The sequence below is a fragment of the Pongo pygmaeus genome, chromosome 5, assembly GCF_028885625.2.
Source record: "Pongo pygmaeus isolate AG05252 chromosome 5, NHGRI_mPonPyg2-v2.0_pri, whole genome shotgun sequence".
NCBI classification, from domain to species: Eukaryota; Metazoa; Chordata; class Mammalia; order Primates; family Hominidae; genus Pongo; species Pongo pygmaeus.
In genome coordinates this window covers 17,566,731-17,593,983 of record NC_072378.2, presented here as the reverse complement: position 1 = coordinate 17,593,983, position 27,253 = coordinate 17,566,731, and the positions used below count along the sequence as shown (strand labels likewise).

General features: G+C 40.5%; 2 protein-coding genes across 7 annotated transcripts in view; one reads left to right on the top strand and one right to left on the bottom strand.

Annotated features, from left to right (window-relative positions):
* NUP153 (nucleoporin 153) overlaps positions 1-1,418 on the top strand; it is a 102,640-nt gene extending 101,222 nt beyond the window's left edge. For all 6 annotated transcript variants that reach the window (XM_063665844.1, XM_063665842.1, XM_054490479.2 and 3 more), the window contains one exon: positions 278-1,418. In XM_063665844.1, the coding sequence (XP_063521914.1) occupies positions 278-359 (82 nt within the window). In that variant the 3' untranslated portion in view covers positions 360-1,418. The remainder of the gene's footprint in view (positions 1-277) is intronic.
* Positions 1,419-4,758: 3,340 nt separating this feature from the next.
* Positions 4,759-15,889, bottom strand: FAM8A1 (family with sequence similarity 8 member A1). The gene is made up of 5 exons (XM_054491764.2): positions 15,042-15,889; positions 13,461-13,581; positions 11,366-11,489; positions 10,366-10,505; positions 4,759-8,261 (listed from the first exon to the last, which is right to left on the bottom strand). The coding sequence occupies exons 1-5, from the start codon at positions 15,751-15,753 to the stop codon at positions 8,117-8,119; spliced, it is 1,242 nt and encodes a 413-aa protein (XP_054347739.2). The 5' UTR covers positions 15,754-15,889; the 3' UTR covers positions 4,759-8,116.
* Positions 15,890-27,253: the final 11,364 nt, after the last annotated feature.

Sequence of the window (27,253 nt, the reverse complement as noted above, 5' to 3'; positions counted from 1 at the left end):
TATATGTTTTGTTTTTAAAAGTCATCAAGATTCAGTATGGTTTGGGTAAAATTAAATATATTCTCCAACATAAATTTACAATTCTGGAGGATTATATTACAGTTTGAGAAAAAAAATAACAGTAGCGTGTGTGTTAGGTATAGCAGAAAATGTATATACCAATGTGAGTCTACTCCCCCACCCCCCCCTTACCCTTCTGCTGTTCATGGTAAATGTTAGCATTTGGAAATTTTGCTCAGAGCATCATGTCACATTATGAAGTTTTTATTTTTCACAGGTCAAATGGGAAAAGTGTGTTCTCTTCTGGAACTTCAGGCTCTGGTCGCAAGATAAAGACTGCTGTTAGGCGCAGGAAATAAAGGTCACATTGGTGTTGTACACAATTTTAACAACAGCTGGTGCCCTGCTTTCAGATACTGGATTTTACTTTGTGCTGGGGTTATCTGAAGTCAGATCTGCCTAAGGACTTCTTTAATTTTGGAATTTTCCTCCTTTCTCTTTCGTTATAGAAGCCCCACCCTGCCTCACCCACCCTTTTTTAAAAAAATAATAGCTAGACTGGTGACTGATTCTTCAGCAAAAATATTTTATGATCCAGCAGATTATTCACTGATTTGACATAGTCTGGCTGTACCCAGGAATGGAGCCTGCACGGTGAATGGCTTTGTATAGAACCTCTTTGTCTACACCATTATGTGCGCTGATAAGCGTTTATGGAACGCGTTGAAATTGTAATTATATCTGAGGAATTCTGTATAGATTAGAATTCTGTATAGATTAGAGAGTGTTGAAACGGATGATTTCTATGCTGAGTTTGTGCTGGTGTATGTGTGAAGTGAGTGAGTTGGGTGTATTGTGCACTAAACTTTTCTGATAGAGGAAGCCTGATTAAAGAATGGTCCGTGCTAAGGACTTGTTAGATCTAGTTCATTCTCCATTTAATAATTATATGCTATTTCTATATTTTCATTCTCCTATCACCTGTCTTGCCTTTTTCATTATTTTATTATGAAACTTGTGTAAATACAATTTTGTTTCTGTACTTTTTGGCATAACATAAATCTGTGAACTTGAAATTTGAATTTTGTGTTAGAGATTTTTTTGTTGTTTGTTTAGTCTTGTCTCAGATTTTATTATGTAAATCCCATTATTCAAAGTTGCCTAAATCCATTTGGAAATCTTTAAAAAAAAAATTGGGGATTCTTAAAGTTGAATTTATTGGCTTTTCTGATCCAGTTTTGTTTGGACCAAAAACCAGTATTGTACAAAGTATTAAGCATATATTTTTATATTTACTAAAATGGACTGTGGTGACTTTGGATAATAAGGAAAAGTTTAATATTAAAGCCATGTTTATTACAGTATAATTAACATGTTAAACCATGGGATAAATGCCATCAATAAAAAATTATGACATACTTTTTGTTCTAGTTTTACCTCATAATGAAGGCACACAGTATTATTGGGGGGACTTTTTAAAATAAAGGTTAACAGTGTCTCATTAGAAGAATACGTTGACATGATTTAGACAACTCCTAAGAGAAAGGGCAAGTATCTGAATGCACAACATATAGAAGGTACCCTACTTCTTGCCTGGTGCTAGGAATCATGCCTAATTTGCATATCGACTTAGGTACCTTTTTTAAAAGTTGAAAATAAACACACATTCATTTCTCTTTGTGCTTCTATCTTCCTTGGTAAGTTACTGGACAGTGTTTATTAAAGTTCTTGGAGATACATACACAAAAACTACAGTTGTCTCTTGGTGTGTGCAGGAGATTGTTCCCAGAACCGCACTCCCCCCGCCCCCGCAACTCTCCCGCCCCCGAACCACAATCCACAAATTTCAGCAGCGGACCCTGCAGAACCTGAGTATACAAAAGCCAGCCCTCCGAATGTGCAGGTTTTATATCCCACGAATACTGTTTTTGATCTGTTTTTGGTTGGGTTAAAAAAAAAAAACCCGTGATAAGTGGGCCCACGGTTCAAACCAGGGTCGTTCAAGGGTCAGCTGCACTTTTCTTTTGTATTGTTTTACTGCATTCTTTTTTTTTTTTTTTTAAACTGGATTCCCATGGTCCATAAAAGAGCTCTTGGAATAATATTTGGTAATTTTATTTTTTAGTTGGAAATGTTGAGTTATTTAAATTGTGCTGTTTTAATTTACTGAACTTCTGGTTGGTTGGAGTTTATTTTTTTTCCAAGACGGAGTCTTGCTCTGTCGCCCAGGCTGGAGTGCAGTGGTGCAGTCTCAGCTCACTGCAACCTCTGCCTCCTGGGTTCAAGCAATTCTCCGGCCTCAGCCTCCTAAGTAGCTGCGATTACAGGCGCCCGCCACCATGCCCGGCTAATTTTTTGTGTGTATTTTTAGTAGAGACAGGGTTTCACCATGTTGGCCAGGCTGGTCTGGAACTCTTGACCTTGTGATCCACCGGCCTCAGCCTCCCAAAGTGCTGGGATTACAGGCGTGAGCCACCATGCCTGGCCTGGTTGCAGTTTAAATTTAGAATTCAAGGTATTTTTCTTACTTGAGATATTTTAGTCCATCATCAAATGCTGCTTGGGGGTAGAAATTTTGCTTTATTAGCAGTATACATTTGACACCTGTTGAGGGGACAAAATGTGATGAATGCTGGAAGAGGTAAATGGGAATTTGTGTCTTACTGCTGAGAAGTTAATTCTTACTTTGTAGGTTCTTAGCCATTCTCTAGGCCCCTATTGCTGAAGTGTTCTGCTTTTCTCTAAAAATTGCTAGAAATAATGTTTACTTTTATTTAGTACTGTTTAAAAGTCACTAAAACCATACTTAATCTGTTAAAAATGGAATCTTTAGCCCCCAACCTGATTAGTCTATAGAACTGCACTCAGAACTTGGGGCTTTTTTCAGTCTGACTACTTTAATTCTTGGGAACCTCCACCTCTTGGGTTCAAGCGATTCTCCTGCCTCAGCCTCCCGAGTAGCTGGGACTACAGGTGTGCTCCATCACACCTGGCTAATTTTTGTATTTTTAGTAGAGATAGGGTTTTGCCATGTTGGCCAGGCAGGCTGGTCTTGGCCTCCTGACCTCGTGATCCGCCTGCCTTGGCCTCCCAAAATGCTGGGATTACAGGCGTGAGCCACATGCCCAACCTTGCTTTGGGTTGTATATTGCATACACAAGTGAAAATTGAGGATACTTGTGGATGGCAGGGAAACAAATGTTGGAAAGAAAGTAATAAAAGCCCATACTTCTCATGCTGGGCCAATGAGTAATGAAGATAGATTGCCAGGTCTCCCTCTGTCACCCAGGCTGGAATGCAGTGGTGCTATCATAGCTCACTGCAGCCTTCAACTCCTAAGCTCAAGCCATCTTCCTGCCTCAGCCTTCAGAGTAGCTGGGGACTACAGGTATGTGCCACCATGCTAAGATTTTTATTTTTTATACAGACAGGGTCTTGGTATGATCCTCTTGCCTTCTAACATGCTGCAATTACAGGTGTAAGCTACCAAACCCAGCCAGGAATTGTTTTTAATGAAAAAGAATCTCTAAGGGAGGAAAGTCATGTTCAGAAAGTTTAATTGAATAATTAGGTAGGTGTTTTTATAATTTGGTCGATTGATGAGAGGACTGGTGGCTCTCACTGAATGTACCGTTAGTAATATTTGGCAGGGTATGTCAAATATATGTTCTACGACCCCCATCACCAGAAACTGGGACTGGATAGGTTCCAAAAGTCTGCATCATCAAATAAGCACCTGGCAGACTGATGCACTGAGGTTTGGGGGTGTCACTTTAAGCAAAGTACTAGGTTGTTTTGAGTAATTACGATTCCGAGCATTGAGAAAAAGGTACAGTTCAGACCACTGAAAAATGTCTTTAAGCTGCCTATTAATACTTGTTACAAATTCTCCTCTGAAATTACTTACCTAATTAGTATTTGAAATTAGTTATTGAACTAATTTTAACAACATATAACCAGGCCATTTGCTGGTTAAGCCTGGAAAGAACTTTTCAATTGGAAAGTATTATTTTACTTTGGAAAAGTAAAATACAATGGAAATTTTATAATGGTTATTTTAGCCAGTGCATTTAATGGAAACTGACAAATGTGGTCTAGTAAAATTGAGAAAATGGAGGTAGTAGGTCTAGCTACATGCATCAGCTGTATGACCATGTCAGTCAGAGACTACCTTTTGTAATATAGGGCACCTTTGTAAACTTGTCACAAAAATCTACTCTAGTTCCAAAACAAGTTTGTGGCTAGGCTCATAACAGCAGCACATTGTCTACAGGCCTAACAAGTTTGTGGCTAGGCTCGTAACAGCAGCACATTGTCTACAGGACTTGCACCATCTTTTAGCTACAGTCTAGTTTATCCTTTATTATCTTTGCCCCTGTTGAGTGAGGAACCCGTTGTTTCGCTTCCTGCCTTTCTCTCTGGACCTGTTCATAAAAGTTAGAATGGGAAAGGCTTTTAAGGTCAGAATTGGTTTTAAATTGCCCAGATGAGACTTGTGTGGTGGTTGTGATGGTTAACAACTCTTGAAGGACTGGATTAGTTTAATAGTAAGCTTAATTCATGTACAGGTAACTTGTGAGTGTGCCTGCTAAAAGAATATATCCCTAAAGATGGGCGATTCTTTTTTCATAGATCTCTATTTCTGAAAGCATTCTAGTTTACTGCTAAACCCACTGGAAAACCTGTATTTGGAAGCAAGGTCTCCCTAAGCAGGCGATTCTAGAGCAAACCGTCTCAAAGAAATATACAAAATACAGATGCATTGATGACTAAGTATTTATTGAGACAAATAATACAAATTGGTGGCATACAAATTATTAAAAATAGAATGCTGAATTTTATTTATAGGTGGGCCATCAGATATTGTTTACAGGTTAAGCCTTACTATAATGAACTGCAAAGAAATATGTATACTGTTTGAAATGAGGAACTTTATCCAGGCAAACATGGGATGTCAAGAGTGGCCTGTGGTACTGGAGACAAGGAATATCAAGTAATTGACATGTTACTTGTCAGATTTTAAGAATACTGTTATTTAGGCATATTCAAAGAAACAACTGCCTGTTTTAATAGGGATAAGTATATAACGAAAACATTTAATATCCATACCCCCTTCAAAAAGCCCTTTATTCCCAAGTAGCAAATAGTGTAAATTAATCTTCAATTCCTTTCTACCCTTCCTTTGCTAGAAATACTTATGCATAACTAAAACACTCAAGTCACTGAAGGGAACAAATCCTTTTACTATCACTTGAATCTAAAAACACTGACTCATTTTGTAATTTGGGTGAAGTAGCTCTCAAATATAATGCACTTTTTTCTATCCTGTATACTTGGGTAAAATCGGAAGGTGAGTGCTTAGGCAGAAATAAGTAACTACTGAACCAGTGGGAGCAAAGTTCAGTTGGGCAATACTCTTTATGATACTGACAAGTGAAGGCTTACTAGTTCCAAAAGTGCTGGCTTTATTTCTGTAGTCACAGAGTAGTCTAAAGGTAAGGCTTACCCAGCTCTTGGCTCCCAAGTTAATGTTATTTATTCAGTATGCCAGATTTTTCTCAAGGTGCATTAGCCACTCAGGATAATTTTACTGGTGGGAACTGAGATTTTCTAGACGCCTAAATTAACTGCCAATTCTGGCTTATCTTAGGGACATGCTCATTGAAACAGTATTCTCACTCAGCTTGAATACTAAATTTTGTTCCCTTATTTTGTTAAAGTGATGAATATGTTTGTACAATGAAGACAACTTTCTTTTGGCTTTTTAGGCTACAGCTTCAGCATGAGAATTATACTTTGACACAGAAAATCAGGTCTGTAAGTGAAATATAATAAAGTGTTCTGGAAAGCAGGAGACTACCTTACAACCCCAAGAGAAAAATATGTGGCACTAAGGCCTGGTTCCTTCTTCCCTCGTTGTTTTGTCATGTTTTTCCAAACTTTGGGAATCAAAATCTCTGTGCAAATACTGAATTCACAAATTGAAACAGACTCTTGGGTTCTATTATAAAGGCAAATAATACTTCTGTGTATTTTGTAGGGTTATACAGTATAATACCTCGAATCCATGGTTGGAGCTGACTGAACCTACATAGATACTAATCTGAATGACTCATATATAGAAAATGTGCAATATTCTAAGTATAAAAAATTAAACTGGACTAGTTTGCTTTTGTTTTATAGTATAAATGAAAATAATCTAGATGGCAAACTATTCAATTATCTGAGCAGAAATTACGAATGAAAGATGTATTCCAGACCTATATGATTGAGGGACATTTCAACTTGAATTCCCCAGTGGCAAAAGTGGTGTATAAACTAATGCTAGTGTATACACTACTAAAGTGCCAAGTTACGTAACATCTCCTAATTTTAAAAATGAAAGATTTTTCTTTTTTTCACTGTGAAAGGCGGTAAACACTAAATCTTCCCCATGGGTGCAAGTGAATGATTTATTTAGTACATTGACATACTTAACTATTAGTGTTTCTGGGAAGCTGGATTTGACATAAACTTATTTTGAAAAACACGGTTTATGAAATTTTGTAATAAAATTAATAGACATTAAGTTTCTATAATCAAATGTGAATCTCTGTTGTCACAGTTTTAAATGTCAAAGAAAAATCTTTGAAAATTAATATAGTGATAATAGATATGTACTGTGTTTGCTATTAAATTTAAGACCAAGAACACCACCTAGATTGATCCCTTAAGTAATCAAATTTTTGAACTGTGCAATGCAGTTTAGTGTGTCTTTGGAAAACAATGTCAGAGCTGGAGAAAATACCTAAGAATCAAAACTTAAGCCATAAATAGTACAGGTATATCTCAGCACAGCTAACTGGGACATCTAGGAAAAGCACACACACATAATAAAACCCCACAATTTTGCTTCAACAGAAGAATAAAGCAAAATGGCAATATACACAGTATCACTTTGCTTAACATTTCCCCCCAGACTTTAGCAGACCTAAAATGAGCTTAAAGAATCTAGAATAATGTCTGGGAATGCCAGTCTCCCTTGCTTTAGAGAGAATAGTCCATAATGGGAAAATTGCTAATATTTTGCAAGCTATTAATAGTATTTATAGTTAATCATGAAATATTAAGATTTTTTTAACTCCTTGATGTTTCAACAGTCATAGAACTATATAAAATATAAGGAAAGTAGTATGTGAATATACTGTATATAAATAGAATTTACACTCATTGAGAACACTGAGAAGCACTAATACTTTCTTCATGCTGCACACATACTGGGAATACTTTTACAGTAAATATGCAACTGTTTGATGGAGGTGATTTCTCCCCACATATTTATAGTTTGATTCAGGGCACTGAAAACACTTGCACATAAATTATAAGTTCAATTTACAGTGAAAACTTACTCCCCCACCATTAAAAGTAATCACTAACTTACCTTTTAAAAAAAACCAATTAACATAGCAATATGACTTAATACTTTTTCATCATCATGAGAAACTTGCCCCTAAATACATGTTCAAGCATTAAGAATAGTTGTCAAGTTACATCATTACGAACGGGAACTGCAGTATGGATTTGAAAACTTCAGGTAAGGGAACTGCTAGGCCTGCCTCACTTGTCCCTTTCTCTTGCAGCCAACTCACCACCTCCTGGGATGGGAGACAGTGGATTATCCAATTTGTGTTCTCATTCCCTCCCCTAAACACCAAAGACAATTTCCCCAGGAAGTGTAAACTAAAAGATGAGTCACATAGGTGTTTACAAAACACAACTGGACATTTTCCATTATTTTGGGATAAACCAAAATAAATTTTAAAGTTTCATTTGGAGATTTCAAAGCTGAAAATGCTTTCAGCAAATTCTTAGATCTTAAGAAAGTATATATTGTCCATTGTTTATAAAATCATTTGCCTTTTTGATCTAAAAATTTTAATACTTGAATTTAATAGATTTTTCTTCTGGAAAAGTTCTTTGGCATTCAAGTAAAATCAATACTTTCAGAGTAGTCACCTGCATCACACTGGAGTGACTGCTTTAATTTCTAAATCATCAATTAGTGTAACCCAGGGATACTGATGGCCTTGAGACATAATTTAGTCTTAGTGTGTGGAAATCAGGGTTTTGGGGGGCATCATCTGACCCCATTTCTTTTTACCACAATGGTTCCTGCTACAATGTCATAAGCTGTTCGATTATGCTGAAAAAACAGTAGTGTGATGAAAGCAGGGAAAAAAGAAGCAATTGAAAAATTCTTGATCAAAGCTCGGATAGTGGACCTAAAAAGTTAAAACAAAAGTATCAGGTAAGTTACACATCAAACCACATATAGATTAATGGTATCCCATCAAGTTCAAAATAGACATTTAAAACACAATTATACTTCTCTACAGAAGTCTACAGGGAAAAAGACATTCAAAGTATAGTTGAGAGAATTTTTACCTTTGATATATTTTCAAGTGGCACTGTATCATGATCAAACCACCTGGGCTATTTCTAATAAGACTTCAACAACATAAAAAGCAGTAATAAACATGTCTCAGAATATTGAACTAGAAAATACAGAGCTTTCTAGTATTTTCTCAGAAGAAATGAACATGAATTCTGAGTACTTTCTGAGTATGCTTACTGTAGTCCCATTTGTCTACCTTATAGAAAAAACATGCATTTTAAAGTACTGTGTGTTCTTTAATCAGCATTTTCCTTTGTGGGATCCAGTGATTAAGCAAAGCTTTTGAAAGCTTTCAACAATCACTCAGAATGGAGAATTATCCTACTTATGTTAGATTTCTGCCTTTTAGTGCACTGAAGGGCTGCAGAAAAGTACAGTGGCTACGAGTGTGGGTTCTGAATCCAGACTAGTTAAATTCAGATCCATCTTCTACCAATTACTAGTTGTATTCCACATCTGCAAAAAGGGAACAATAGTATCTATCTTATGAGGTTGTTAGCATTAAATTAGTTAATACACATGCAGTGTTATGAGCATTAAATTAGTTAATACATATGCAGTGTTATTAACAGTGCAGGTATATAAAAAGTACTCAATAAACATTAGCCATTACTGACTCTTATTAAAAGAAGTAGGTAGGTTTATAATTACCAAATTTTTTTTTTTTTTTTTTTTTTTGAGATGGAGTCTTGCTCTGTCACCCAGGCTAGAGTGCAGTGGTGCAATCTCAGCTCACTGCAAGCTCCGCCTCCTGGGTTCATGCCATTCTCCTGCCTCAGCCTCCTGAGTAGCTGGGACTACAGGGCCCGCCACCATGCCCAGCTAATTTTTTGTATTTTTAGTAGAGACGGGGTTTCACCGTGTTAGCCAGGATGGTCTTGATCTCCTGACCTCGTGATCTGCCCACCTCAGCCTCCCAAAGTGCTGGGATTACAGGCGTGAGCCACCATGCCCGGCTATAACTACCAAATTTTAAGAAAAATTTGAAGATGGCAAAACCAAGGTTTCTAGAGTCACTTGTTTATATTTCTTGATGTAACAATCCAGGTCTGAATCATTCTGGCAAAAATTGCAGCCAATATCTTGTTTGGCTCAACTGACTACCAGCCACTGACCTCCACAATTTCCATTATCACTGGTTGTACCCTCCCCCAGCGCTAGATGCCAACAGCTAACCTTGAATACTTGGCAGTATTACAAGCTCTCACCTAACAGCAGGAGAAGGATGCACGAATGCATAGCTGTCAAAACTCTACTGCCTATTCAAGATGGAATAATGACAGGTACGGCCAAATGGAGACTCAAGGCAGATTAGTACCTGACCTAACGTCCACAGATCCAGAGAATAATAAAGGTGGTTGTGGAGCACTAATACAGCATCAACACCCAAATCATCCTCTTGTATTGTGACTTATAATTCATAAAATGATCATCTTGAGGCAAGGTATGGTGGCTCACGCCTGTAATCCCAGCACTTTGAGAGGCGGAGGCAGGCGGATCACAAGGTCAGGAGATCAAGACCATCCTGGTTAACATGGTGAAACCCCATCTCTACTAAAAACACAAAAAATTAGCCGGGTGTGGTGGCGAGCGCCTGTAGTCCCACCTACTCAGGAAGGAGGCTGAGGCAGGAGAATGGCGTGAAGCTGGGAGGCGGAGCCTGCAGTGAGCCAAGATTGTGCCACTGCACTCCAGCCTGGGCAACAGAGTGAGACTCCATCTCAAAAAAAAAAAAAAAAAAAAAAAAGATCATCTTGAAAATGTATACTGTAAAAGAGGTCTACAATGATGTAACACAACTGAAATAAATATTCACTTTGTTTTAAACTTAATAAATATAAGCCTATCTACTATGAAGAAAAAAACCCCAATATTCTAAAACACATTATTTTCATAAGTATGTAGTAGATTAAGCTAAGAAAAGGACTTACGTTGTAATGCTAACATTTGAGGAAGGAATCACTAAAACCCGACTTGGTGCAATAAGCACTGATGTATCACATGTCACAACTCGAAGCCCCAGCAGGAACTTCCCTGGGGTAGCTCCACCTGCTCCCCAAATGCAAATTATCTAAGGAAAAAAGGATAATTTAAAAATAACTTACTGGCTCAACTATACCAATTTTAAAGATAAACTTTTCCCACCATATTATTTCATGTTTTAAATTTTTCAAGTTGAAAGAATTGCATAGAATACTCAAAAGTTAACCATTTAACTTTATGCATTTCTGTAGGTCTCTAACATGTCCAATACCACAAGATGTCTGTCTCCTGTAATATTTCTCTATGACTACTATACTTTGCAGTAAGTTGTTTCTGTGGAAAACTACATTGGAAGTTCCACAACCAATTTACAAGTATATTTTTGGACCACAATCTATAAGTGAAATTTTATTTGAGTTTCTAAGACTGAGAAATATTTCAAAGAAATTGTAAAATGTCTCTCTTCCAAAAGTTTTTACTTAATGATTAGTTAAAATTTGGAAAAAAACAGAAAAGTAGACACGTGGAAAAGACATGAATAATTATAAATTTCTATTACTTTTTCGTCTTGAGCTGATAATCTAAAATTAGATTGTTGCCTGGGTGCGGTGGCTCATACCTGTAATCCCAGCACTTTGGGAGGCCAAGGTGGGCAGATCACTGAGGCCAGGAGTTTGAGACCAGCCTGGCCTACATGGCAAAACCCTGTCTCTACTAAAAATACAAAAATTAGCTGGGTGTGGTGGTATGCACCTGTAGTCCCACCTACTCAGGAGACTGAGACAGGAGAATTGCTTGAACTCAGGAGGCAGAGGTTGCAGTGAGCCAAGATCACACCATTGCACTCCAGCCTGGGAGAAAGAGTGAGACTCTATCTCAAAAAAATAAATGTAAAAACATAAAATTAGATTGTTAAATATTAATTCTTGCTGAAGTCCAGTAGCTTACCTCATAGAAACAAACTAATAATCTGTATATAAGAGCCACAACCATCATTTTCTGCAAGTCTTCCATTGATGTGTCTTCATCTATTTCTTCTATTATATAATGCATAGCAAACTTAGAGATATCCCTACACAAAAATAATAGTTTGGGGTTATAAAGAATTAGTTACCAGAACAGTAGCACTGACTTTTTTTTCATTAGTGCAAGTCATACATTTTAATTGAAATTCTAAACTAATCTTTAGATTCCCAACCATCTAGTATCATAAAGTATTCATTAGTTTATTCAAAAAATAAGCAGCATTATCATGAGCAGACACTGTACTAGCCCTGGGGAAATAAGGGTGAATGAATTTACATGGTCCCTGCTTTCATGGAGGGTCTAACCTAGCAAAGAAAACAGAACAATAAATAAGCAGCAATAATAAAGTGGGATGAGTGCTGTGATGGGGAACCTAGGATACTATGGAAACATACACCAGGTACACTTAACCTTGTGAAGGTTTCCCAGAAAAGACAGTTAGATGAGGATCTGAAGGATGAAGAGAAGTTAGCCAGACCAAGAAGAGGAAATAATGTTCCACAAAGAGGGAACAGCAGGAAAGAATGTCTTGGAGAAAGAGAGAATATGATAGAAGCTATAAGCAGTTTGGTGTGGCTCATATACTAAATGTGAGAGGTGGCAGTGATTAAGAAATAAAGGCAGGGTGTGGTGGTATGCACCTGTAGTCCCACCTACTCGGGAGGTTGAGACACCCTCCTGAGTATAAACCACATGATGAAATTCAGACTTTATCCTGCTGGTAAAGAGAAACCATTGAAGGGGCTGAGCATGGTGGCTCACACATGTAATCCCCATCTCTAAAAAAACAGTAAAAATTTTAAAAAGAGAAACCATTGAAGGGTTTTAAGGTAGGAAAGGAGCAGAACCAGGATTTATGATCACTTTGGTTTTATATCAGAGACTGGACTGAGATAAAACAGGAGACTGAGTTACCACTAGAAGGCTTCTGCTATAATCCAAGCAAGAGATGACAGTAGTCGGAGTAGGGAGAAGCAATGATGATAAAAAATGGGCCAGGTGCAGTGGCTCATGCTTGTAATCTCAGCACTTTGGGAAGCTAAGGCAGGAGGATCATTTGAGCCCAGGAATTTGAGACCAGCCTGGGCAACATAGGGAGACCCCATCTCTACAAAAAAAAAAATTTTTTTTTAATTAGCTAGGCATGGTGGAGCATGCCTGTGGTCCCAGCTCCTTGTGAGGCTGAGGTGGGAGTGTCGCTTGGGCACAGGAGATCAAGGCTGCAGTGAGCCGTGATTGTACTACTGCACTCTAGCCTGGGTGACAGAGCAAGACTCTGTCTCAAAAAAAGAAAAATGATCTGGCAGTGAGGAGGTCTGGGGTTGAAAGCTATTCAGGAAATTGAACATAAAGGAGTTGGTATTTCACTGGATGTGTAGTGGAGTGAGAGGGAGGGACAGGGAGGAATCACAGTAATAGGTTTCTGGCAAGGACCCTGAAATTTGACTGCACAGGTTTGTATCTTGACTCCATCATTTACTACCTTTGTAACATTTTAAGTTCTGTGCTCAACTTTTCATAAACCCAAATTTCAAACTCTATAAAATGGTGGTATTAATCTCTACATCTCATCTTGGTATTAAGATTAAATAAGAATCCATATAAAGTGAGCAAGCTCAATACATGGCATATAGAAAGTACTCAGGAAGTGATAACTGCTATTATGATTATTGTTAATCTGGAAGGATTACTCAAATAAATGTCTCACTTTGAAGTTCACTTGGGACTTGCCCCACAGTATATGCAATCCCATTTGGAAATGCCATCTAGTTGATTATTAATTCACCTACCAAAAGCTCTTTATACCTTTGTCTTTAGAGACTCCACAAGATAGCAAGAGGGAACAGGATAATGAGAGGTAAATTAGTTCCTGGACTAAAAGAACAGGTGAATAAAATCAAAGCAGGTTTGGAGGCTCTTTTTACCTATTTTTGATAGGTGAGATTCCCACAATGTAATAATACAAGATCATTAAACAGTAGAAATTAAAACCTTTCTGCAAATGTCCTCAACTTACTTTATCCCACTGAGGTGCATAATGCTTAAGACAATGGTTGCTTTTATAAAGAAGAGAATAAAGAAATCCACCATCTCTGCCATAAATCTGTGGGCCAAGGACGGAATAACATATTCTCTGCCTGTAAATTAAAAAAAAAAAAAGGAAAAACAAATCATTTCACATAAGTCTTGGAACACAAGCCATATAATGAATTGCTAAAGAAAGTCAAGGTACAACTTAATAAAAAATATTTATAACCGTGCAGCAGCTATTGATACTGATTCCACCAAGAATCCATGTTACTAAAATAGAGTAACAGTACTCCATTATTTACTGAACTTAAAGTTTGCTTTCATCACCTTAACGTTTAAAAATTGATTTCACACGGCCAGGCGCAGTGACTCACGTCTGTAATCCCAACACTTTGGGAGGCCGAGGCGGGCAGATTGCTTGAGGCCAGGAGTTCGAGACCAGTTTGGCCCTGGCCAACATGACGAAATCCCGTCTCAACAAAAAATACAAAAATTAGTCGGGCGTGGTGGCGCATGCCTTTAGTCCCAGCTACTAGGGAAGCTGAGGTGGCAGGATGGCTTGAACCTGGGAGGCAGCGGTTGCAGGGAGCCAAGATCGCGCCACTGCACTATCCAGGCTGGGCGATAGAAGCAGACCTTGCCTCCCCGCCCCACTTTCCCCCCAAAAAACTGATTTCACAGATAAATTTGATTAGGGTACCCACTACATTTCACTAGGAACTCTAATGAGGAGAATCCAGGTGGCCACATCTAAGTGACACAAAATTAAACATTTTTTAGTACAAATCAAGGATAAATATCGGCAATTAGTACAAAGTAAATCCCTGTAATCCCCCCAACCCCTGTTTTTTTAGTTTGTTTGCTTTCTTTAAAATAAACCCAGTGAGTATCAATCTGTCATCCTAAATTCTGACTGGGATCAGAGGCATCAACTAGTTCTTGTCCCATCTATCTGTGGCTAAAATAAACGAAAAGTCTAACTAATAGCTTAAATAGTAAACTAAGAAGTGTAACTAATTCAAAATATTCTAGTTCACACACAGAAGCAAAAACAATTACACAATATGCAAAATATTGATCAAATGAAGTGAAGCTTTGACCCAATCAAAACTTCCTAACTCCACTTGTATCCATGTCAATCTCCTTTTATATCCGTTCAGTTCCACTGTCCTAAGTAGCCAATGTCTGAATAATTTTCAGCATTACCAGTCGAGCCCCTCCAAAAGTGGGTTTGCCATTTGCGAATTTAGCTTTGGCCCTCACTCTGCAGAGCGTGAAAACCAAAGGAAGAGGATGGTTTGAAGAGCAATTTCTTTTCACGAATAAACAGCTAGTCCCATGAGTAAGGGAATCAATTTGGAGTGCCAGGTCTAAAGGAAGAAGAAACTGTATTGCCTCCTTGTACATTTTGGGAATTTAGGGCCTGGACAAACGATAGCTAGTGAACCGGCAGGATGGTCAACCAGAGTAGAAGCAGCAGTTACAGGTCTAAAAAGCGTGCCAGTTCTACCCCACAGGCCCCCGAAGACCCTTCTACTCCGCCCAGCCTCCACCTCGCGTTTCTCACCTGCCTGTCGCCCGGTCTCGCTCGCGCTTCGCGAAGGGGCTGCGGATCCTACCCTCGTCACTGGAGTGGCCCGGAACGACGCCTGCACGTGAGGAGCCCGGGGTCCCAGGCCCGCGACTGGAGCAGGGGTGCTGATGCCGGCAGCTGTCCGCAGGTCAGGCCCCGCGGCCCCGGGGCTCAGGAAGTAGAAGGGGTTGTAATAGCCCAGATGCGGGGGCGGCGGCGCCGCGGCCTGTGGGACTGCAGCGCCGCCCGAAGGGAAGCTCTGCGGGGAGGGCTGGGGGCTGCAGTAGGCTGGGAAGGCGGCCAGGCCGCTGTGCCAGGTGAGGTAGCCGCAGTAGGACTGCCACAGCCACTCGTGCACTTGCCGGGAGTACTCGCGGGCGCTCAGCCGCGCTGGTCTCTCTCGTGGCGCCGCGGCTTCGGGCGCCTCGCAGCCCGCCTGCTCCTGCAGCTCCGGACCGGAGCCGGAGGCCGCCTCCCCGCGCTTCCTGAGCTCGCGCGGCGGCTCCAATTCGTCGGCGGCGGCGACGGCCGCGAGGCCCGGGGCTGTGAGCCGGCCCGGGGCCTGGGGTTCGGCCTGGGGGTCGTCGCGGGGGCGAGGGACGGCGGTGGTAGGAGGGCCTCTCAGGGAAGGGACGGGCTCGTGGTCCCCTCCGCCATCGTCCTGCCCGGGAGGGCGGCCTCGGGCTTCCTCGGGCCCCTCGGCCATCGTCGCCTCAGCAGCACCCTCCGGGGTACCTGTCACTGCTCCGTTTCCCTCCCCCAGTGGCCCCTCCCCAACAGCCCCGTCACCACCGCAGCAGCCGCAGGCGTCAACAATCCCCCGCCGGAAGCGGAAGCCCCGCCCCTTAGGAGCAACGCCGCCGCCAGGCGGAGCTGGAAAGGGAGGGAGGGGAGGTGCGTCTGCAGTCCTGGGTTCGGGCCCTAGTAGTAGGTGGCTGGTCGGTGACTGGGACCAGACCGTCGCCTCCTCCCTTTTACAGCTTTAAGTCTGTGACCCGAGGCCTCTCTGTATATTCCCGTGGGGTTGGGCCTGGTTGTCCTGGGAGAAACTAGATGGATGAGGAGCATTTCCGAGACAGGTCCCAGGGCCAGCGCAGCCTTTTCTGTTGCAGAACCGCGACTGTTGTTTTGGGCTCCAGGCCGGAGGGTTTGTTGCTTGTGTTCATTCCAGTTAACCATTAGGACTCGAGAAGGTGATACAGAACGCATCTATCTTCTTAGAAGATAAGAAATTAAAAGCCAAACTAAACTGGGACATATGTTAATATATTGGTACCACTGAGACATAGGAAAGTGTATTAAAATGTAACTAGTGAGGTGCTATGTATACTTCAGAGGAAGGGGAAATTATGCATGGGCCAGACTACTAACAAAAGGCTCCAAAGCCTGGGATATGCTGAGGGCCTTTCCATAACAGAAAATGAAAAGGAACCTAAATTTGAGACTAGATTTGAGGAAAGGCACAGTTCCGCTGGAGTAGAAAACGTCTGTCTACCGCAGTGGAAAGTAAATTTTCATAAATGCAGACTAGCTCCAGGGTGAGGACAGAATCTAGCTTTTAAATCAGTATAATCCCTCTTCTTTTACATTTGAAAATCTCTGCAGCGATATGTCATTGTATCCCCAGCACCATACAAAGGACATACAAGGGCCAAATACCGTGGGAATGTTTATTAATGACATTAATGATGATGCTGTCCGGGCCAAGGGAAAACTTCGCTTCACCTTCTGAAGTTTCGCTGAAAGCCGCTAGGAGAAAAGACATAGACATTGATTTGACCATCGTTTTATGTGACACGGGAGCCTTCAGAATGAACACCCAAATATAACAAGGGAAATCGTGTATTGTATGCTTAGGTTCACAAAGCATGGACAGCCGTATAAACAAATGACTGGACAAGGCCGGGCGCGGTGGCTTACGCCTGTAATCCCAGCACTTTGGGAGGCTGAGGCGGGCGGATCACAAGGTCAGGAGATCGAGACCATCCTGGCTAACACGGTGAAACCCCGTCTCTACTAAAAATACAAAAAATTAGCCGGGCGTGGTGGCGGGCGCCTGTAGTCCCAGCTACTCAGGAGGCTGAGGCAGGAGAATGGCGTGAACCCGGGAGGCGGAGGTTGCAGTGAGCCAAGATTGCGCCACTGCGCTCTAGCCTGAGAGACAGAGCAAGACTCTGTCTCAAAAAAAATGACTGGACAAAAAACACTCTGATGCCAACAGGCAAGAAACCCAGCAAGGCCTATCTAGATTCTCCTTGGCCTGTCTGCAGCATTCATTCTGGGTATCGAACAGGACCTTCTGGAATGGGGGCTGTGGCCTACAACAGTTAAACAAGGTAGGTCAGATAATTTCTTTCTTTTCTTTTCCTTCTTTTTTTTTTTTTTTTGACAGAGTTTTGCTCTTATCGCCCAGGCTGGAGTGTGATGGTGCGATCTCGGCTCACTGCAACCTCCCCCTCCCAGGTTCAAGTGATTCTCCTGTCCTAGCCTCCCAAAGTAGCTGGGATTACAAGCGCCCGCCACCACGCCCAGCTAATTTTTTTTTGTATTTTTAGTTGAGACGGGGTTTCACCATGTTGGCCAGGCTGGTCTTGAACTCCTGACCTCAGGTGATCCACCCGCCTCGGCCTCCCAAAGTGCTGGGATTACAGGCGTGAGCCACTGTGCTCGGCCAGATAATTTCTTTATGTCCAATATTTGCACAGAAAGGGGTGCAAGGAGGTTAGAGTAATATTTTTAGATTTGTGGCTGGCTTTGGGAAAGGGTGGGGTTTTGGTTTCTATGCCCTGCTTTGGGAAAGACGGATTCCAGTTTCTATGACTAGCCTTGGGGGTGGGGGTGGGGGGAAGAATGGGATTGAGAGACAGGAGGGTTGGAGAAGGTGGGAAAAATCTTTTGCTTCTGAGGTCTTCATTTTGGGGTATTGTTTTCTGAGTTCCAACAATGCCCAGGGTCATTCTTTTTCTTTCTTTCTTTGTTTTTTTAAAGACAGGGTCTCACTCTGTCACCTAGGCTGGAGTGCAGCAGTACAGGCACTCCTCACTGTAGCTTTGACCTCCCAGGTTCAAACTATCCTCCCACCTCAGCCCGAGTGACTGGGACTACAGGCACGTGCCACTGCCCCCGGCTAATTTTTTTCATTTTTTGTAGAGATGGGGGTCTCACTGTGTTGCCCAGGCTGGTCCCAAACTCTTGAGCTCAAGCAATCCATCCGCCTTGACCTCCCAAAGTACTGAGATTACAGGTGTGAGCCACCACGCCCAGCCTCAGAGTCATTGTTGGCTTTATTCTGGGAGATATAAAAAGCCATAATTTTTTTCCTTAAAAAGCTAATGATCTAGGTTCAAGGGACAGACTGTCAAGAAAATTGAAAACTTATTCAAGATTTCAAAATAAGGGAAAGATTATGGTAGCCTATAGCTAGAAAAGTTTACCCTTACAGATTTCATTTTAAAATCAACTATGAGAAAATTTTAATGTTTAAACAAGCATTCCAAGTTGGGGTGAGGGAAGAAAGAGAAACAGAAACAAAGAGATAAATGTGGCTTGGAATGAGTGAAATATGATTATTGGAGACATGGACTTTATTTTGAATACCACTGTTTATGTAACACCTGGCACAGTGTCACTGTAAACATATAAAATGATATGAGACATGAAACAGCAGAACAAGCCAGAAGAAGAAAAACTCAGGAATGAAGTAACAGAACTTGGGAAAGGGTTAGAAATAAAAGAAAAACTGATTTCAGAAAAGAGGACTAAAATACAAGGAATAAAAGAATAAGAAAATACAAGTGTCTGAAAAGAACTACAATTTGAAAATGAGTTTTTTAAATCAAAAATAAATGTAAACAGAAATAATTTGAGAGAAACGATAAATACTGAAAATAGGCAAAGAAGATCCAACATATAGATTAGAAGTTCTTGATAAAGAAAACCCAAGACAGGTAACAGAACTAATTATAACACATTATAATTCAAAAAAAATTTTTTCTGAAATACATATATGTATGTATCCTAACATTTCACACACACACACACACACACACACACACACACTCAGAGTCATGAATCACTTAACAACAGGGATATGTTCTAAGAAATGCATCATTAGGCGACTTTGTCCTTATGGGAACACCATAGACTGTACTACTTACACATACTTATATGGTACAGCCTACTATATTCCTAGGCTATATGGTATAGCCTATTGCTCCCAGGCTACAAACCTGTACAGCATATTAATGTACTGATTACTGCAGGCAGGTATAACACAGTGGTATTTGTACATCTAAATATATCAAAACATAGAAAATACAGTAAAAATACAGTATAAAGGGTTAAAAATGATACACCTGTGTAGGGCACTTACCATAAATGGGGCTTGCAGGACTGGAAGTTGCTGTGGGTGAGTCAGTGAGTGAGTGGTGAGTGAATGTGAAGGCCTTGGACATCACTGCACACTACTGGAGACTTGATAAAAACTGTACACTTAGGCGACACTAAATTTATTTAAAAAAATTTTTTTCTTCCATAATAAATTACCTTTAGTTTATTGCAACATTTTACCTTATAAACTTTTTGATATTTTAAAAACTTTTTGACTCTTTTGTAATAACACTTGGCTTAAAACGCAAACACATTGTACAACTGTACAAAAATATTTTCTTTGTATCCTTATTCTATAAGCTTTTTATTTTTAAAGTTTTTGATAATTATTATTATTTTTTACTTTTTAAGCTTTTTTTGTTACAAATGAAGACACAAACACACATTAGCCTAGGACTACACAGGGTCAGGATCATCAGAATGTCACTAAGTGATTGCACCACTGCACTCCAGCCTGGGTGACAGAGCAAGACCCAGTCTCAAAATAAAATGAAATAAAGATGTCATTAGGCAATAGGAATTTTTCAGCTCTGTTATAATCTTGTGGGATCACAGTGGTATATGACATTCATTGTTGACCAAAATGTCGTTATGCAGCACATGACTATATACATATATCTATATGTATATAGATATATATATATATAGTATGAAATGCCAAGTCCCACTAAAAGAAACAAGCGGTTCTAGGTTTAGGGCAGGGAATGTATGGAATGAGCATGAAATATCTTATTATACTAGAGACCAGAGAAATGGTTAAAGACTTCTGGAGTCATGTCCAAAGGACCCAGCCAACTAGAGGAGGCTCCTATTGGCCATGGATAGGACAATTTGAGTTTCAATAAAGGTAATAATTAGAATGGACTGAAACTCATCATATATGTTTAAATATATAAATTCATGATAACGTGTAGTTCTACCAAAGGGATTAAACCTGAGTGTGCTCAAACTTCTTGATCCAGTTGCCAGTTTACAGAAATAGAGGACAAAGGAGCATATTGAAATATGCCATGAGTGTGCAATCTGCAAAATCCAGACCATGGGGAACCCTGCAAAGTAAACAACTGGGTTATTCAATATATGTATTGTAAGTGGCGGGCGGGGCGGGGGGGGAAGAACCTATAGCTTAAAGGAGGCATAAAAGACATTAAATTAATGAGCAAGACTATAATGTCTAGGGATATACTTAAATGCAAAAAGAAGTGGTTATTTTAAAAGTCAGGGTAGTGATGGGGGTGAAAGGAGTTTGTGATTGGGGTAGAGCACATGGACAGGCTTCTGGTGTGGCTGACAAAGTTCTATTTCTTGGTTTAGGAAGTGATTACAAGGATCTTCATCTTATAATAAACCATTAAGCTGATGAAGAAACTGACAAAAACGGAGAGTTTTCTACTCATATACCCTCACTCTAAACTCAGAAAGATGTATATATATATTTCATAAGAAGGAAATGCAACTCAGAAGCATGGAGTGAGATGCAAAAATAAATGACTTTATGAAAATTAGACCCTGCAAGACTAATTCCTGAGTTAAACGAGTTTGAGAAAAATAGTCTGTAAAAGTATGATGAATTGACCACATGTACTTATCTCCCTTCCAAAACACTCATTGAAATAAAACAAAGGAATAAAGTTACAAACCTACAAGGTAGATGTATTTTTGCAAGGTAGAAAGTCCTTGAGTGAAGGAGGAGAGGTTCAGAACTTGGAGGTGTATGGTACTTTGGAAATTGGAAGTAAAGCACAGTGCTTAAACGAAGCAGATTAAACAAAAGTCTGTTTGCTGAATAGTGGCTCCTCGTCCTCCAATTTTTCTCCAGCCCTGCTCTTGGAATAACTCCTAAGCAGATATTGGAGTATTCTTTCAAGAGACTCAATGGTCCCAGAAAATACCTTTTTTTATGGTGCTATTTGGAATCCAGAAATAAAAAGTTTGTTTTGCCAGTTTATCACTCTACCCTGCAACTTACCAGCAACCGGCAGATAAAAAAATAACAGAGTAGGCTGGGCACAGTGGCTCATGCCTGTAATCCCAGCACTTTGGGAGGCCGAGGTGGGCAGATCACAAGGTCAGGAGTTTGTGAACAGCCTGGCCAATATGGTGAAACTCTGTCTCTACTAAAAATACAACAATTAGCTGGGTGTGGTGGCATGTGCGTGTAGTCCCAGCTACTCAGGAGGCTGAGGCAGGAGAATCGCCTGAACCCAGGAGGCAGAGGTTGCTGTGAGCTGAGATACACCACTGCACTCCAGCCTGGGTGACAGAGCGAGACTCCATCTCAAAACAAACAAAAACAGAGTTTCAGTAAGAAAAGAAGTCTTAACAACAAAAATAAAATCTATAAACTATGATATGTTTGAACTTTTGAGAATAATATTGAGCATTTGACAAATTTTAAAAAATAGTTGGATATACAGAGAACCAAATATTTAAAAAAAGAAAAGCAATCACTAACACCATGAAAAGCAAAAACAAAACCAAAAAACCCCAAAACAACAACCCAAGTAAGGAAAGAAAACATAGTCATAAATTCCTTGGCTCATCATTGAATAATATTTACAGTCAAAGCAACAGCAATACTACTATTTTTTTTTTTTTGAGATGGAGTCTTGCACTGTCGCCAGGCATGTGCATGCAATGGCATGATCTCGGCTCACTGCAACCTCCGCCTCCCGGGTTCAAGCAATTCTCCTGCCTCAGCCTCCCAAGTAGCTGGGATTACAGGCACCCACCACCATGCCCGGCTAATTTTTTGTATTTTTTTTAGCAGAGATGGGGTTTCACTATGTTGGCCAAGCTGGTCTCGAACACCTGATCTTGTGATCCACCCACCTCGGCCTCCCAAAGTGCTGGGATTACAGGCGTGAGCCACCGTGCCCAGCCCTAGCAATACTACTATTTTACAAAAGTGTGATGTATTTAGTTATAAAGGATGGGAAACACAGGAAGTGGGATAAGGTGTAAGTTAGCTGAAAGCTGACCTCTTATGAAGTCGGTAGATGATTACATCTGAAACTGATCTTTAAAAATTGAAGTAAACACCTTATTTAGAAATACGGAAGCAAGTAAAGGAAATATCAGATTAAACAACTCAAATAGTTGAAAGTATTCAGGATCACCTTTGTGGAAATTAAATGAAGCCTTCTTCAAGACACACTTGTCAGTGTCCTGATTTTGTAAAAAGCAAAAAGAACTTACTGTCATATGCAAGAAAATAAACTGTCTAACAATGAGCTTGCTTCAGGGAGCAGAAGGGGGCTGGGAGTGGGGAAAAGCTGGGATAGGGTATTGCCATCAAAATTGCTGTTTAATTTTTTAAAAACAATTGCTCTGATTAAAAAAAAAAGTAAGGCTGGCATCAGGTATGGCTGAATAGAGAGGGTTCAAATAGTGTCATCAGGATCTGGTTTCTGTCTTAGCAATGCAGACTCTCCTGTTAGGATCAAAAGATGGCTTCAGCCTTTACATTCTTTGTATTTGTTTGTTTGTTTATTTATTTATTTTTTGAGATGGAGTCTCGCTCTGTCACCCAGGCTGCAGTGCAGTGGTGCAATCTTGGCTCACTGCAACCTCAGCCTCCCAAGTTCAAGCAATTCTTCTGCCTCAGCCTCCCAAGTAGCTGGGATTACAGGCGCCTGCCACCCTGCCCATCAGACTTTACATTCTCTTTATATTTTTAGTCTTGAGAAGGAATGAGCTTTCCTTCTGGGTGAAAAGCTGTGGGCTAATAAATGAAGCCTGAGTCCATTAAGGGACAGGAGAGCCAAGGAAAGGACACTTAACAGGACCAAATGAGAAGAGAGAAGAGAGAAGAGAGAAGAGGAGAAGAGAAGAGGGAAGAGGAGAAGAAGGAGGGGAAGGGGGAGGGGGGGAGTAAGAAAGAAAGAAAGAGGGAGGGAAGGAAGGGAGAGAGAAAGAGGGAGAAGGAAGGGAGGGAGGCAAGGAAAAAAAGAAAGAAAGGAAAAAGAAAGAAAAAAGAAAAACAAAAGAAAAGGAAGAAAAAAGAAAAAGAAAGAGAAAGAAAGAAAAAGGAAGAAAAGAAAGAAAGACAAACATCTAAAATATAGCAGAAAATTTAAGCAAAATGGAGGTGGAGAAAAGCCCACAGAATTGAAGAGGAACTTACTGACTTGGGGCAAACAGGTCTATGAAGTGGTGGAAGCCAAATCGATCTATTGCAGTGATTTTCAAACTACATCTGGAAAGTTTTTAGAAGTGAAGATTCTTAGGTCCCACATCTGACCTTCTGAATCAGAAACTTTGGACCTGGGGCCCACCACTCTGTGTTTTAACAAGACCTCCATGTGATTCTGATGAACACTAAAGTTGGAGAACCATTGATCTAGGCCAGTGGGCTTTCTTTGTTGGCAGTGTAAATTGGTAGAACCTCTATGTAGAGCAATTTACCAATATCAGTCATAATTAGAAATGTGGGCCAGGTGTGGTGGCTCACACCTTTAATCCTAACACTTTGGGAAGCCAAGGCAGGAGGATTACTTGAGTCAAAGAGTTCAAGACCAGCCTGGGTAACATAGTGAAACCCTGTCTCTATAAAAAATTTAAAAACTAGCCAAGCATGGTGGTGGACGCATGTAGTCCCAGCTACTCTAGAGGCTGCAGTGGGGGGGGGGTCTCTTGAATCTGAGATGCTAAGGCTCCACTGAGCTGTGACCACACCACTGCACTGTAGTATGGGCAATAGAGTGAGACCCCATTTCAAAAAAAATGTATATACCCTCAGACTCAGCATTTTTAGTTGTAGGAATGTACCCTACAATTATTTGCATGTAAGCAAAATGACTTTTGTTCAAGGTTGCAGCATTATTTGATTGTAAACTTAATATAACTAGCAAGCTGGTAAAACCTGTAGTGGCACATCTATACCGCAGCCTGCTACATACCACCTACAATCCCACTGGTCTCCCTGCCTCCCGTCTTCCCCAGTCTTGACCTGCTCCAATTCATTTCCTGCACTGTTATAGCGAGATCCTCTACATCCAGATAATCAGTTAAGAGATTTTTCCTGAGTCCTGCTCTTTGCTTCTCCAAGTGGTTGATACTGGAAAAGATGACCCTCTTCCAAGCGGATCAGGTCTTTGTGCAGAAGCATGCATTTAGAAGTCTCAGTAACAGAGCTACATTAGAAAGCTTCTGTAATTGTTATTCAATGTTTGGGATTTCAGATCCAAGCTAGAACACTTTACTGCAAACATATTGGATACTTTTAACTAATATAGGAAGCAAAATTGCAGAAAGTTGGCTTGGTCTTTATTGAATCCTTACTTGCTCTGGCCTCTGAGGTTTGAGAGCAGAGTGAGAGTGGGACAGGGACCATTTGGGTGTGTAGTTGAACAGCTTTTGTTTTTTACTGCCCAACATCCTTTCCCCCTTCCAGGAACAGCATCTTGCTTATGCTTAGGAAAACTGCCCTCTCTCATTCTTTTGATTCTTGCACAGATGGAACTGTCAAACCCGATTCCACCTGCCTGCTCCCTCCTCCTTGGATATAGGCCAATCAGATTTTTGTATCCATAGAATCTGAATCTTGAATGATGACTGCAAGTGGTTGAAGATCCATCATTACTCTTTCTTTAGACTATCCCTGGTTCCTGATCATTTCAAGGCCCAATTTTTTACCTTTCCCTTTGATTCTGTGAGTCAACCAATATCTTATGGTATTTTTTTCCTTATTATCCAGAGTCAGATTCTTTGGATTGTAACCAAAGAATAGTAACTATAACAGGATCATAATCACAAGAGGATGTACCAGCTGAACCACATGAAATAGACTTCTTTCTTCCTATTTAGCATCTCTTTGGAGAACAGTGCCACCCCACATTCTTAATCTATGTGGTTCGGATGAAACTGACTCCACCCTTATGGTCCTGGAAGTAGGCACAAGAGAGAATTGCATCCCCCTAGCCACAGGTTCAGGGATAAGAATATGATGTGACTGGGCTGCATAGAGTCATCTCTGGGATTCTGTAGCATCTGAAAAGAGATACTTCCTGTTCACTGGACTGCTAGGTACATGTAAGGATGGGATGGGCCTATAGCTGCTGGTGGCCGTTTTTGCTGCCACATGAATTAACCTCATGGAAAACTGAAACCAACACAGAGAAAAGTGGAACCAAGAGATGGAGAAACAAAGGAAGTTCCCTTATGACATATTTCTGTCCTGGATCCAACTATGCCTGAAACCATCTTGAATGTTAATCTTGAAATTTAGAGTTGCTTAAGCTTTTTCCTTTGTTTCTGTTACAGCCAAAAGAATCCAAACAGAGTAGGATTCCAAAATTCTTTACATTATTTCCCTTTCCTTGTCAGTGAACTAAAGGGCTCCCAAGATCTCTCCTGCAGCATTTTCCTTGAGAAGGAGGAAGGTTTGCATCTCTGTAAGTATAGGTTGAGTATCCTTTATCTAAAATGCTTGGGACTAGAAGTGTTACGGATTTCAATTTTTTTTTTTTTGGATCCTGGAATATTTGCATATATGTAACGAGGTATCTTGGGGATGGAACTCAAGTCTAAACATGAAATTCATTTATTTTTATTTTTATATATTTTTTTGAGATGGAGTCTCGCTCTTGTCATCCAGGCTGGAGTGCAATGGCACAATCTTGGCTTTCTGCAACCTCCACCTCCCGGGTTCAAGCGATTCTCCTGCCTCAGCCTCCCGAGTAGCTGGGACTGCAGGCATGCGCCATCACACCCAGCTAATTTTTGTATTTTTATTAGAGATGGGGTTTCACCATGTTGGCCAGGCTAATCTCGAACTTCTGACCTCAGGTGACCCGCCCACCTCAGCCTTCCAAAGTTCTGGGATTACAGCCGTGAGCCACCACGCCTGGCTCATTTATGTTTTATATAACCTTATTAACATAGCCTGAAGACAATTTTATGTAATATTTTACATGATGTTGTGCCTGAAAGAAAGCTTGAGTACACTGATCCATCAGAAAGCGTAAGTGTCACTATGTTAGCCACCCATGTGGACAGTCTGTAGTTGTTTGGCATCACCATCATTCCTGACTGAATTTATGTGCTACTGATGAGCAATCATTTTTTTATACTTAATTCACACATAAGTATGTAATAGTAAAAAATATGACATGCTGTTAATGAAAAATGAAAAAACGGGAAAAATTTTAGTGAAAAAAATAATGAGTAAAGGTTAAGTAAGCAGCACAGTAGCACCATCAGAATACCTGAATAGCTGGAAACAACAACAAACGATGGTAGGCTTTCAGTATCCACTACAATGCTGTTTTGATTAAAAGGTTATTGCATGGCTGGGTGTGGTGGCTTGTGCCTGTAATCCCAGCACTTTGGGAGGCGGAGGAGGGCGGATCACCTGAGGTCAGGAGTTTGAGACCAGCTTGAGCAACATAGCGAGGCCCTGTCTCTACAAAATATTTTAAAAATTAGCCGGGCATGGTGGCCATACCTGTAGTCTCAGCTACTCTGGAGGCTAAGGTGGGAGGATCTCTTGGGCCAAGGAGTTCCAGGCTGTAGTGAGCCGTGATAGTGCTGCTGCATTCCAGCCTGGGTGACAGAGCAAGACCTGGTCTCAAAAAAAAAAAAAAAAAAGGCTACTGCACACTGTACCCTGTATTTTTGTATTTTTTTTTTTTTTTTAGGTGAGAAGAAACATCAGAAGCAGTTGAAAGACCAGGAAGTGGGTCCTCTAGGGGTGAGGAGGCATTCTGAATAAACTGTGTGTTGTACACCTGCGTTTTAACTGTGACCTGTCACATGAGGACAAGTGTGGAATTTTCCACTTTTGCGCCATGTCAGTGCTAAAAGTTTCGGATTTT